This window comes from Styela clava, chromosome 10 (assembly GCF_964204865.1).
Source record: "Styela clava chromosome 10, kaStyClav1.hap1.2, whole genome shotgun sequence".
Classification (NCBI taxonomy): Eukaryota; Metazoa; Chordata; class Ascidiacea; order Stolidobranchia; family Styelidae; genus Styela; species Styela clava.
Window position 1 is genome coordinate 10,887,685 of NC_135259.1, and position 13,883 is coordinate 10,901,567.

General features: G+C 34.4%; 2 protein-coding genes across 5 annotated transcripts in view; one reads left to right on the plus strand and one right to left on the minus strand.

Moving 5' to 3' along the window:
- The window catches only part of LOC120337231 (uncharacterized), a 32,041-nt gene extending 25,690 nt beyond the window's left edge, over positions 1–6,351 (plus strand). For 2 of the 4 annotated variants that reach the window (XM_078116715.1, XM_078116719.1), the window contains exons 21-35: positions 282–369; positions 859–894; positions 1,230–1,268; positions 1,583–1,615; positions 1,897–1,997; positions 2,452–2,562; positions 2,830–2,979; positions 3,202–3,289; positions 3,544–3,591; positions 3,898–4,331; positions 4,455–4,565; positions 4,929–5,069; positions 5,629–5,716; positions 5,977–6,009; positions 6,100–6,351. In XM_078116715.1, coding sequence (XP_077972841.1) covers positions 282–369; positions 859–894; positions 1,230–1,268; positions 1,583–1,615; positions 1,897–1,997; positions 2,452–2,562; positions 2,830–2,979; positions 3,202–3,289; positions 3,544–3,591; positions 3,898–4,331; positions 4,455–4,565; positions 4,929–5,069; positions 5,629–5,716; positions 5,977–6,009; positions 6,100–6,161 — 1,563 coding nt within the window. In that variant the 3' untranslated portion in view covers positions 6,162–6,351. The remainder of the gene's footprint in view (positions 1–281; positions 370–858; positions 895–1,229; positions 1,269–1,582; positions 1,616–1,896; positions 1,998–2,451; positions 2,563–2,829; positions 2,980–3,201; positions 3,290–3,543; positions 3,592–3,897; positions 4,332–4,454; positions 4,566–4,928; positions 5,070–5,628; positions 5,717–5,976; positions 6,010–6,099) is intronic. The other 2 variants (XM_078116717.1, XM_078116720.1) reach the window with 2 other exon arrangements.
- A 1,876-nt stretch (positions 6,352–8,227) lies between these two features.
- LOC144428168 (uncharacterized) lies at positions 8,228–10,237 on the minus strand. The gene has a single exon (XM_078117031.1). It carries the CDS (start codon positions 10,137–10,139, stop codon positions 9,120–9,122), a length of 1,020 nt encoding a protein of 339 aa, XP_077973157.1. The 5' UTR covers positions 10,140–10,237; the 3' UTR covers positions 8,228–9,119.
- Positions 10,238–13,883: the final 3,646 nt, after the last annotated feature.

Consider the following 13,883-nt stretch of genomic DNA (forward strand, 5'->3'; position numbering starts at 1 on the left):
CTTCAATACGTGAAGCAACCGTTACCCATTTTCCTAATGAGGACGGAAGATAAACTGCCAAATCAAATATGTATTGGGAATTTTTGTATATACATTTATATACTCATAATTATATTTTTAAAATCCAGGAGTTTTATGACAATTTTAAAGAGATGAATGCTATTATAAAATTTGCACGATAAAAAAACAAAAATATTGCAATCTCGAATCAAAAGTAAAACTCATGCATAGAATCGTTGCAAATCAAATTTTATAATACTATCTATGCTCGTTATACACAGAATGCTGATACGTATTTCATATGGGCTTATGGATTGTATGACGTAGTAGGAGCACCGGGTACTATCAACTATCATTTTAGACGAAGAGGTATGAGATATATCATACGCATTATGTTGTATTAAATTAATCATGCTTTTTAATACCTAATACTCGTTTTCTAATGCTAAGTCTTTTACTTGGAAGTGTGTGATACTGAGAACATTCAGTGAAAGTGAAAACAGTGTCACTATTTTTCTAACTATTCCTAAATAATTCCTTACTATATTGAAAGAACGAAAGACGAGTAAACTAAAATGTATAACGTCAGATCGAAAGAAATTAATTATAGTGCAAAAATGCGACAATCAGGTAACAATCAAACAACCAAATTAAACCTTATGATGACTGTTTCATTCCATACGTTTTTCCATCAGTTTAGCACTGCGAAACATTAAAAGACTTTATTTTATTTTATTTCGTTAAAATGTGTACTTTTAAACCTTGCCACCTTCAAGCCTTAGTATATCATTAACGAAGGGATGATGAGGTTCCGGTTATAACACTTTGATACAAACTTGATTTTCTTCATTCTTCCAGGATACCTAAAATTGAATCTGCTTCATGGAATGGGAGGTGAGATATTTATGTTTTCCTTTTTTACCTGTAAAAAGCCCAAAAATATTTTAATGAATCATTGTAATATAAACGGTTTAACTACAACACAATCGAAATGGCAATTTTAGACGGTTTATAAAATTTATACAGAGCTGTACGTTTGTAATTATGACATGTTATATTATAAATGAACTTGCCTGTATAAAATGCACTAAAAAGACCAAATTTTGAAAACTACTTTTAAATTTCTTTTTATTTAAAGTACTGAAAAATCTTAAAAAAAAGATTAATGACATTCATAATTATAAGGTATATGGACAGCGTACTATAATTATTTAACCAATTATTTATAGAAGAAATGAAACCAGTCGAAAGTCCGAAATCGCCAGAAGGTAAAATATTCTGTACTTTGATTAACAACCTACTTTTCTTTAGAATTAAGAGTTTACTTTGAACTCTAAAGTGTAATCGTAAACATTTGATATTTGAAATTTTGTCACAATATTTCATAATAGACAAAATCATTAAAGTTGTAAAAACTGTATTAAGCATTTATAATGATTTTATGCAACCTTGTAAAGCGATTTAACATGTCTTATAACGTGAGCTAGGTAAAGTTGGTTTGCAAAGATGACACAGCAACAGCAATAAGATTGCAAAGCATATGATAAGGATAATACTAAAAACATTCATTTTACATTCCCAGGTGTGGAAACGGGAACGCCAGAACTACCAGAAGGTAAATAATTCTAGTGAATACAAGGTGTCTGAAATGTTGACTGTTTTCCATTTGTCCCATAATTATCACACTTGCCCCAATTGTACGAATCTCACCTCATATAAATACTATAGCCGTCTGACAAAGTATTCCAAGTGTAACAAATGTGATAAATAGAACAGACATGGGACACGTGGTACCTGAAATTATTGATAAACTGGAGAAAATATTGTTTCATGCGATTCCACCCAACACAAATCACAAACATTAAAATATCACATATAAATTACTTTTCTATGTAGGATTCATGTACGTTCGAGGATACCAAAAACTTGATGAAGCCGGAGAAGTGGTTCTTCAATGGGGTTCTGCTTATTATTCGGAAGCATTGATGTATATACAGGTACAGCGATAGTATTCTTGATATGTGTATATGTTACGAAACAGGAAAACTGGTGTTGAACTTTCGGTTGTGAAATGATCAGACCGCGTTTCACTTGTTTATTTAACCGTCTCACAACATTAATACAACAATAAGAGGCTTGAGCAGAATATATATCTAATTCATTTGTTTGTAACACTTTTGCCGCGATTTCATGAATAATGATTAGGCTGTAAGCAGTAATATGAAACGTTTCTATTTATACCGGATGTGTGTACTTGACAACGAACTGAAAAAATCCTGATTTATCGTGTATCCAAAAATAAATATCTCAAAGTTCTTATAGGTTTTGTATAAGTGGATGTATTTGAAGTATATATGCTGGAGTACGTTTCATACTTACTTTTATAGACAATATTACGATATATACGCAATATTTTTAACATTTTAAAGTACTTTACTATTTACTTTGTAGATTTCCGCCCCAACAACAGGGTGGGTTGGATTTGGACTATCACCTGGCGATTCTATGAAGGATTCTGATTTAGCTGTGGCAGGAATAAAAGATGGAACCTCGTACATTTTTGTGAGTTTGAAGACGTTTTATAATTTTTTTTTCTCGAAGATATAGGGCTACTCTAAGACTTAGTTTTATGTTATACTATCAACTTCCTTGTGCAAAATGTGCATTCATTGTTCTTCTTTCTTATAACTTTTTTGTTCAGATTTTTCTGATTGAATTACTAAAAGCATAATATTGGATGATTTAATGTATAAGTCCGAAAACTGGTTATGCGCGCCGTTTATTTCGAGTTTTTTAATAATATTAAATTGAATATGGATTTTTTTTAAGGACTTATATGCTACAAAAAATACTTTGCCAATGGTTGATGCAAAACAAGATATCACGCTAATTCAAGCCGTTGAAGATGGGCCAAGAACCATCGTTATGCTATTGAAAAAATACAAAAGCGAGGACACAGAAAATGACATTAACATCGTGGTACGAATATCGTTTATTTTTCATTTTACTCATTTCAACGATTTATTGAACAAATTCGTTACTATACGTTATTATTCGGTGAACAACCGAGGGGCTGCAAACTACGTTGCGTTTAAGTTTTTGCTAGAATAAAAAAAATAATAATAAAAAAGGGTTCATCTTTATAGGAATACAAAAGTTTTAATTTATAAATATTGATAGTTTTTGTATCAAACACACTAGGTAGGAAAAATGAATGTACTTTGGGCTTATGGACAAACAGATGTCGATGGAACGCTGACTGGAATGAATTATCACGGACGAAACAGAGGTATGTGACTTTAATGCACATACGCGGTACAGAACCAACAACGAAAATGATCATAACTCTAAAATTTTGTTTTAAAATTTTGTTGTAACATTTACGTAAGCCATAATTCATCGACTTTCTCATAATATTAAAGATGACAAAAAACATTATTTTATGCAAAACAACAAAATGTACTTTTAGTAACAACGTTAACCCATCGTGCATATAGTTGTTGTGAATATCAAAAAGTGTATAAATAATTGTTCCATATTAAGGGCACGCTGAAGTGGAATTTATACCGAGTGATCCTAGCCTTATTCCAAGTAAGTTCAATTTTTACTGCTTTGTTCGTTGTCTAATATTTCAGAGCCGTTTTTTTCGACCAATGCAATATTTATGATTTAGCTTCATGACCATTACTACATAAGTGCAGTTGCTAACGAGGAAATATTTTAATAAATTTTGAAGGCACGGTAGTATTCTGCGTATAAATGAAAACTCTTAGTAATGTTATATAATGAACGTTTCAAATGCCAATTTTAAACTTTGTATATTGATGAATTAAAATTAAAACCAAATCGGTGGTGATTAATTTTATTTGATCCGTATAAATATATATTTTTTCAAAGTGGATGGACATTCACCCGGAAGTCCGAAGTCACCAAAATTAGGAACTGGAACAGACAGTCCCGACTCTATAAAATCGCCAAAGACCCTAGGTGTGACTGGAATGTCACCACCAAGCCAGTCAGGACCTGGTATAGCAAAATCTCCAATTAGTCCGGATAGTCCAGATACTGGTACGTCTCATACTCCTGTGGGTCCAAATAACATTAGATCGCCGATGAGTCCTAATACTGGCAAGTCTCCACAAAGTCCGGAAAGTTCAAAGAAACCTCCTCAGATAAGCAGACCGGTTCGACGTAAAAGAATTTTCCAGGGTGGCGCTACGGATATTGACAAATTGTTTGATGACGATAAAATGTATAAACAGGCAGTTTTAAATGAGGCTCATAAAGTGAATCTCAAATGGGCTTATAATAAGGACTACATTGTGTTTCAGGTTAGTTAAATTCTAAGTAATTCGCCGTACAAATCTTATTGCAACTGTAATGACTAATGAGCATACCAAACTTTCGTACATTTTAAAAAACATGTTTGATGCAGATATCCAATTGAAATTTAGATATCGATTCTCACAAATGGATGGATTGGAGTGGGCTTCTCACCAGGACCGAATATGGCCAAGGCAGATATTGTTATTTCAGGAGTACGAAGGGACGGAGTATATGCACTAGTAAGTATTTAACGAAGCAACACGGTAACATGTATGCTATACAGTCCGACTTTCTAGAAATAAATCAGTTGCATCAACAACTTTCTTAGGAATACGATTGAACAACTATACTGTGACCCTATAACACTGCATTTGGACACCGGAACGTAGTATTTGTACCAGGTTAGGGTTAGGCCATAATTTCAGATACAAATACTGCGGGAGTCACTTGGCTAGTCCCCGAACTCGTAATGGAACTAAAATAAGGAAAATTGGAATAAAATTATGGCCTAATTCTAACCTGGTACATTTACTACGTTCCGGTGTCCTCCATCTTGGTTCACATACTTCAGGAGTACCCATTTTGGCTCTTTTAACTCGCAGGACGCATACGCATCCAGAAATGGTAAACCACAGATTGATTTGTCACAAGATATAAAGGTTCTCAGATACGTAGAAACTGAAGGCGTAACGACAGTTACGTTTGCAAGGAAACTGGATACAACGGATTCTATGGATAACAAGGTAAAAGCATAATATAGAATAATTTAGGGCTCTACTACTCTAAACAAAAAAACTAGTATAATATATATTGTACAAATTGCAAAAATTAGGAAACATGATCTAAATAGGCAGTTATGGAAGCGAGCAGGCACACATATGCATTTCATCAAGTCCGACAATGAACCGAGATCATTATATCAACACATATAGGGTCCAATAAAAAAGCCAAATATTTCAGTATCAAATACAATATAAAAATATTTATACAAGCCAAAATAATTTTTGATGTGAAAAATTTTAAATACCTAATGCCAATTGTTCTGTTGTCGACTTTTCATAAAAGATTTAATTCTAACGTGCGTTTTGTTCAGCACTTTTGACTATAGGTCTAACAAACTCATATACACTGTGTTATTATATCTTTTTTCTTTTAGAATCACGTTTTTACATAAATATAAGGTGACAGTAATGCTGTCATAATGCTTCGTATGAAAACCTGTTTATAGAATTTTTGGTATAAAACACTGTTATACAACCGCACCCTGTAACAATACTATTCTTTCATATATGTTGATTAAAGATTGGTGACAGTAAGTACGTGATATGGGCATATGGAAGAGCTGATTTTGCAAAAAAGCCAAGAAACTTCTATCATGGATCCAACAGAGGTAGTGCAAATTCAGTACATTCCAGTCTACGTATTAATCATTTAAATGAGTTTATCAATATATGGTTATCAGTAACTTTATATTCTAAGAAATTTGCCAAGTATAAATAAAACTAGTAAGTATATTCATTTTTGTATTCTCCTGATGGGTACCAAACTTGTGTTCGGAATGAAACACGAAAATCTTACAAAATCTGTTCCAAGAGTATTTTTTATTGAGACAATTAGGCTCCAATAAATTTATCTTTTTTTTCAATTCAGGATCAAAAATGCTGACTCTGATTGATGGTTCAGGTAAGCAACTTTTTCTAAGTTAATAAACACTTTGCATGTTTGTGATACGTGATTAAAAATTTCCTATTTAACGTTGTGAATATTTTACAGGTGGCTTGGCGGCAGATTTCGAAATGAATTCACTAGTTCTTGTACCAGGAAAGTTGAAGTAGAGAAAGAGAATGTATTCAATTCATCAGAAAGACAAAAACTCATGCTAGTATATAGTGCCTCATCATTTTTACATTGGATAGCTACTAATGAACCGCTAGTAGGAACTAGGCGAAATGATTGTAGAACGTTAGTTACGTCATTGAGTTTTCAGTTATACTCTCTTATTAAATAAAGTAAAAAATTATGAAAACACACCAATGCAATGTTACAGTTGTATTGGCAGCATCAGATGAAGATGTGTTGGAGGACACAACGCCCAGTACTGGTAGATTATGCGACTTGCAATCATTTAAAAGCTCAAGTCCAATTTGTAAGTCTTGCCCCGCGCCAATACCAATGAAGTCCCCAACTGGGCAAGAACACTGGCGAATGGATATTGTAGACTGCTTTGATATGATGTCACGAGGAGGCTGAAAATTTTGAATATATTGGTCCATCAGTTACAGAGAGAGGGTTTTCCTAACAACAAAATAAATTCCAACGACGAGAGTAACAAAATTTAGGAATAACTTTATATTCACACTTCATGTCCAATTAAGATGAGTACATTCTTGTGGCCGTTCGCAAAACCTGATAAAAGCAAGGTTATCAGCACATAGCTATGTTTCTCGAAAACAAGAAAGCTATGCTCAAATATATGGACACTCAAAATAAAACGAAATATTTTATCATCACTTGACCGAAAACCATAGGGTACCCTACGCCTGCACAAGCTGAACAGTGAAACAGCTACATGGCTATGGTAACTGACTTACTAATACTTGGATACAAATACCGGTACAAGGACTGTCATAGCTCTTCCATGTCCTGTGGTAATGATCTATTCTTCTTCATCCAATTTCAACGTGAAGTGAAATACCAAGTGATCCGAGTCACTTCTTCATTACGGTATGCGGTACGGTAACTTACCAGGGTCTGATATTCGTTCGCGGAACGGTTCTTCCTTGTCATATAAGAACTGAATTCATTTCCTCTTATCAAATAAAAAAATTATGTAGGCTACAAAATTTATGTTGTTTACATCAGAACTGTAACGAAAAGATGAGAGCGTAATTCACAGAGGTACCGGTACCTTACCAGTACCTGTTGCTGTACTGTAGGCCTGCTATTCGATCGTGGAACGGTTCTTCTCTGGCATATCAAAACTCAATCCAATTTGCTCTAATCAAAATTAACAAATTTTAGTTTAGGTAGGCTAGATATGCTAGAAAACTTACATTTGACATTACTGCAATAGCAAGGTCGCAAAATTAATAAGTCAATTTCACTGTGCTACGGTATCTGAGCAGTACCGAATCTGCAGGCTTGATCCCGCAACCGCTTGAAATAAGTTTCAAAACAGTGTTCCTATGAGTAAATTTTAAAACAGCGAAATTTGAATGAAATATCAGATCTCATAGGATTCATAGAAAATAGCCTTCTGGAAATAAAATCAAACTTTGGACCACTGATAATTCCAAGGCAATTGGTCCGGTATTCGAAGAGAAAAGCGATTTTATAATGATGGTGACGAAGAAGAACAATAACAACAACAAAATATTGAAACGATCGTTATTTCCACTAAAGTGTCTAACATTGTCTATCAATGGTTTATTACTCAGCGTTTCACTTGTTTCCGCCGGCCGCCCCGGCATGCTAAGCCTATGCTTTCATGATAAATAGCAAATGTAACACAGCTTTTCGCGGGAAGTTTGGTGCTTTACTAACACGTTAAATATTAACGATGTTTGGCGAATGAACCTTTGATCTTTCAATGATCGTAACGTTCTTGTGACAACATACGTGAGAAAATTATATTAATTCAACTCATTCGAATGCACGTGGTAGACTAACAGAGATATTATTAAATTTGAAGTGAGCGGATTTTACGACAATATAATTTTAGTTGGTAGAGACCCAGGTTTCGTGCCTACGATATACACCCGCAGCTTCGAGTATCTGTAAAAAATCAAGGTCATCGTTGTACAAACAATTGACATATATATCAAGATACCATTATGTCTCGTGCTTAAATCACGCATGCTACCTGTCAATTATTTTTGCACGAGGCGCCTTGCGTGAGATTTCTTGCTATGACGCGTTTATCTATGATGTGACGCAATCTTGACAGATACGTAACGCGGTTGTGCCACAGATCGTGATAACTTTAGCATTCGTTACGTTAAACCAATTTTATGTATCAGAAATACTTTATTCAAAAATGCCGTTTGGTTTTAATGACATGTATCTCTCCCAAAATGCTTTATTTTTTTATTATTGGTGATTATCATATATTACATCGGTAGATTTTGTACGAGTAAAACAAAAATCAGTGATTGATGTATTCCTGGCGAATTAAAGTAAGAGTATTCAAATTTAACTTTACAAGCAAACAAAAAGAGCAATAATTGTCCTGGCATCAATATGAAGCATTGACTGTATAAGAAATACTATATTATGGTTTTCAAGCAATGCATCAAACACAAGAACTAAATCATATATTATTTCAAACAAAGCATTCTCTTTCAGTATGCAACCGAAATAAACTCGACTCAATCAAAATTATTGAATTTAAATCAGATGTTCCATAGAATGGAGTGACGTGACTCGTACAATAAAAACCTGATTTTAATTTGCATGAGGAAAAACACTTTGGCGTCGTTGGTTTACAAGAAAACTTTCTTGATATACCCAATCTTCTTACAAAATTTTGAAACACATTTTTCAAAAGTATAGTAATATATACATTGTGCACGCCTGTGAATAATGTATACAAGGTTTAGCGAGAGCATTCAAGCAATAATACTAATCAGCTGCGTTTCGAAAAACTTGATATTTCCTGTTTCACGTCATATACTCACTAATATGCAGTTTTCATCAACACATATTCGAATATGTTTGGAAATAGTCCAAAGAACATCAGTAGGCTACGCATAACCCTCATACATGAGTTCGCATTAGACTTGTTTGTGGTAAAGTTAATACAATCTGAATAAGGCTGTAAAGATACCAAGACGATTACCGAAAGTAATCAGAATACAGATGAGATCTATAAATATACTCGTGTTATAAAGTGTGTCAGTCATAGTTCGGGGTATCGTCGGTGGGATTATCAAAGACACCACAGCTGTGGCTAGGATGTCGGTTATCAACATTATTGTGCCACTGACCACTGAACTTCGTATATTGCGAGCTACCGGATTAGTTTCCAATGCTTTGTTCTTGTTACCGAATATCATGCGGTGCCATATGGATGTCAGATTGTTATTTTTTCTTGAGGCCATATTTGTAGATTCTGATGTTTCAGAGCTGATTTTAGTCCATGCTATATTTGTGCGAATCATGATGTATGTGAACAAGCTGACGATAAGTACTTGAACAAGAAAGAGTAGCATCACTGCCATTGTAGCGTAGGATACATTCGATTCTAGTGAAGGAACCTTGGTACAGCCGAGAGCAGTTGGACGATATTTCGTACTGATCACGTAGTAACAAAATGTTCCCAACGAAATAAGAGTCAGACCAACGAACGTAATCCAGCTCAAGGCATTCACACATAATCCCATCAAATCCCGGACGGCTGGATGTCCAAAAATAATTCTCTGACGCAACCAAAGGAACAAATAGATGGAATACATAGATGCAAAATATGTGGTACTTCCCAACTTGCCCATCAGTTCACAATGTTCCAATCCATATTCAATTCGAGGAAGCTGAAATTTCACTGCAGTGTACACAAATCTCAAAAACACAATGATACCAACGACAAAACATAAATCAAACACGATTCCGCTGTTATAACTCGAATTTCCGGATTTTTTCGTCCAGCATCCAGTTTTTCTTCCGTATACGAATAAACTTATTAAAATCCAAATTGTTAACAATATCAATAATCCGTTAAAGGCTTCACAAAATAGTAGCAAAATTTTCATCGATTCGTTGATCTCGTCGCTATTCAATGTCATTGTCGAGTTTATGTCGGTTTTATTGCCTTCCATCCTAACTATTCAAGCTGCACAATGATAGAAACACATAAATAACAGCTGTATTTCATGCAAAGAAAAAGTTTCGCAAATTATAGAGACTGTGACTCACGCCTTAACATCTCCAACACGAACAAGCCACACCGCGTAGAAATGTTTTGGCTGTGTCGTACGTTCTATTCTTACTTATACTATTGTGTTAATTTCATGATCTAACGATTGTTGCGCAATTATTGTCACGAGGTTTTTCTATATTATTGTTTAATCCGTGTTCTTAGTAAGATATTTCGTGCACATCGATAGACTTGTAAAATAATTACTAATTTCATGTACAGATCTTTTAAAGAACAAGATTAAAAAACTAATGTCATTCATTAAGTACAAAATGAAGGTGAGATACGCCAAACAAAATATACTCACACTACTAATAGGCTTTCAAAATAGCAGAAACGAACTGAAGCGTAAACATATTACATTTTCTACGAATGGCTTGCAATTCCTCTTCATTGGAGGAAGGTATCAATTAAATGAAACGCCCTACTAATTTATTTATATTCTAACTCTTACTAACGCTAGACATAGCATACGTACTTCCCCTGCACATGAGTTACATTATTTAATATTGTTTCAAGAATTACTCAGTGCCACATTTGCATTATTGAAAAGTTCGAAACTAGAAATGAATGAGTAATAAAAGTACAGGAAAGGCACCGGTCATATATTTTATTATTATAACAAACCTGTATGCTGGATATACTAGGTAACTTTTACATTCTCACGTGTAGTTACAAAGCAAATCGCCTAACATGGATGAAAAATAGTGAGGCCTTATGAAGATTACTCATCATGGACAAATATGCAACAAATTAAAAAAACAATATTTTTTTCCCGAAAATGTTGACTAATTTGATCAAGTATTTAATTTATTATCTATACAATATATATATAGTGGAAATAGATGAAATACGCAAAAGCGGAAAATATATTAATTCTTTCACACTATATTCCTTTGTATACGTCGCTCATATGATATTTGGCGACGAATGAACTGGGGAGTTCTTAACGCTAGGTAGAATACGCGCACCGTCGATACGAACATTTTTGCAAGATTTTTCCATTTTTGAAAGGATACAAAATCAACATGCCGAATAATATAAATCTCATCCTTTTAAAATCATTATAATATTCTGTATTTTATTCATTGCCTACTAGTACCACACTCCACCTCTTGATCACTTCCAGGAAATTTAAATTCACAGTAATGTAGTCAATTGTCTATTGGTGTTATATACAGTGGTAAACCAGCACGATTCAACAAGGGTTACGAACTCGCAAATGCTGTATTCCATCGTCTCACTTAAATATTACTAGTTGACTGCCATACGTAGCACAAAAATAAATCCGTCCGTGTTGTTTTCAAAACATGACAATATTTTTTGATTTATGAAACATCACGTGGCAATCATCAATGATATTGTGAAACATTTAACTTCACTTTGTCTTCCGTAGATTCAATGCTAAAATATATAACACTAAGTCATCTATGCTCCAACCCGGATGAAAGAAGTAAAATTTCATTACACACAGACATAGTGTAACTAGGCTTTAAACTTGAAAAAAATTAATTTGTATTACGTCATATCTGGTGACGTCATTGGAACATAATAATATTGAATATCTGATGTATGCCAAAAGACCGTGTTTAGGGCGCATAAATATTTAATTGGAATTTGCAAAAATATTTTTTTCTGCTAAAATTAATGCAGTCGGTCACAAAATTTTCGTCGAAATATATTATGCACCGTGATATATGTCGGGGAAGAACATTGGTAACAGCACGAGAGTCAATAATACAACAGACTTATTATCACCTGCTGCACAGTACACAATTGTATTACGATTTGGTGGGTGCGAAATCTGGCTATCTTTTTTAACATCGCATTAGTTTATATATATTGCACCCTTGAAGTATCATAACGTCATTAACAAGTTTTGCGGCAATATTTGGCAGTCGTGAGACCACCCGTGTTTTCTGATAAACAATAGCATCAACGAAAGCCACGCTGAAAAGATTTAATAATGTGGAATTGAAATGTCTTATTTGAATAAAGTAAAACGGAACAAAGGTCGAAACTACAATTATTTTATGAACAGTTAGCAAATTTTTATTCAATGTTAATGTACGCCCAAGTATGGGTTGCCAATTGTTATATAGCTATTTTTGTGATCAGATAGCAAAACATTTTGTAAAGGTTTGCAATTTACGAACAGAGATAAAACGTGTTGGTCGTCTATTTGTATGTCCTACACTCCTACAGCGAGCAGAAAATATGTTTGTCTAAAACATTTGGCCATCGTTAAAATAGGTCAACTGAAAGATTTTTACCTCCGTGCCAATCTTCGTTTAACTTTGATTGGCTCATTAACCTATCTTAGTATTCGATGATAAGTTGTGTGTTTTGTATGTTCGTGTTTGTATATGGAGCTGGCGTTATGGATGACCGGCGCCCGTTGCGGAAAGAAATGTAGTAACAGAATTAATGGGTGACTAAACAAAACTCAGGGCCGTTACTCAATCCGTACATGATTGATTAAGTATGATCTACACATAGAAACCACATTCATAGGGTATTGTATGAGCAAAATTTGCCTCCTTGTGGTTACACGAATCGAGAGCGATATAGAAACATCGAAATAGTGATGAAAGTACATCACAAGAGATATGTTTGAACACAGAGTTCATACTGTACTTTTGCCGATTGTATTTGATAGGTTAGTACACAAATGATAGTCATTGCAAACTTTTAGAAGTTGCGAAAGCATAAGGAAAGCCAACTTTGCGATGTGAGTGGAATAATGATCAGAAGTTTGAAGTTAGATCAATTTGAAGAAAGTATTGAGTCAATTGCACTTTTGGAAATAAAATTGAATAGAAATGGTGAGAATTGCAAAAGGTGCAGCTCCATTAGTTAGAGTTAGAAGAAGGTTTTGAAATTGTTAGCATAAAACTTGATATGGCAGCCCCATTGCAAGAGTTTATTCATAAAAAAAAAACAGAATAAAATTTTCGCATGTGGTATACATTATGAATGTATATATTGTACATAAAATTGAACATATTTCGGAGTCATATTTTGGTCGTCCCGAAGTATTCGTACCAAGATGGCGTACAACCTGAATATAGTATGTTTACCAGGTTAGATTTGTTCAGGTTGTGCGTCATCTTGGTATGAATACTTCCAGAGCGCCCATATTTTTGCGATACAATTTACCTGTTATGCATTACTTTTTTATTGTTCGATATAGGGATAGAAGTTTTGGAGCACTAATTAGGATAGGATTCACAAATTTATCCCAGGGGAGAGGAAAGCCGGCAAGATGGCTTAACTACATGGAGAACCACGGCCTCTCCTTCGGTTATCCATGTCCATGTCTGATATGAGATTAGTTAGTCAGTCATTTATTTCAGATGCATGGGCTTGATGGTGGATGACCGACCAGCGATCATGTGAACCACCCTACCATACACCGACGAGTAGTCCAGCAATCCTCTAACACATAATTACCGCCTCGCGCAGAGTAATCAGTGGTGATGGTGGCAAGCGTATTTCTAACGTTTCGCACGATGCGCACACCACCGAGTTAATTGGACCAAGAATTAGCAATTAAAAAAAGTTCAGTTTTTATTCCACTAGAGCAGGGGCTCCCAAACCAGGGGTCGCGACCCCAAATTGGGTCGGAGTGATAAATAGGTAGGTA

Bases quoted from the DNA above. Each gene is read 5' to 3' on its own strand.
- LOC144428168 (XM_078117031.1), bottom strand. From the start codon at position 10,139: ATGGAAGGCAATAAAACCGACATAAACTCGACAATGACATTGAATAGC.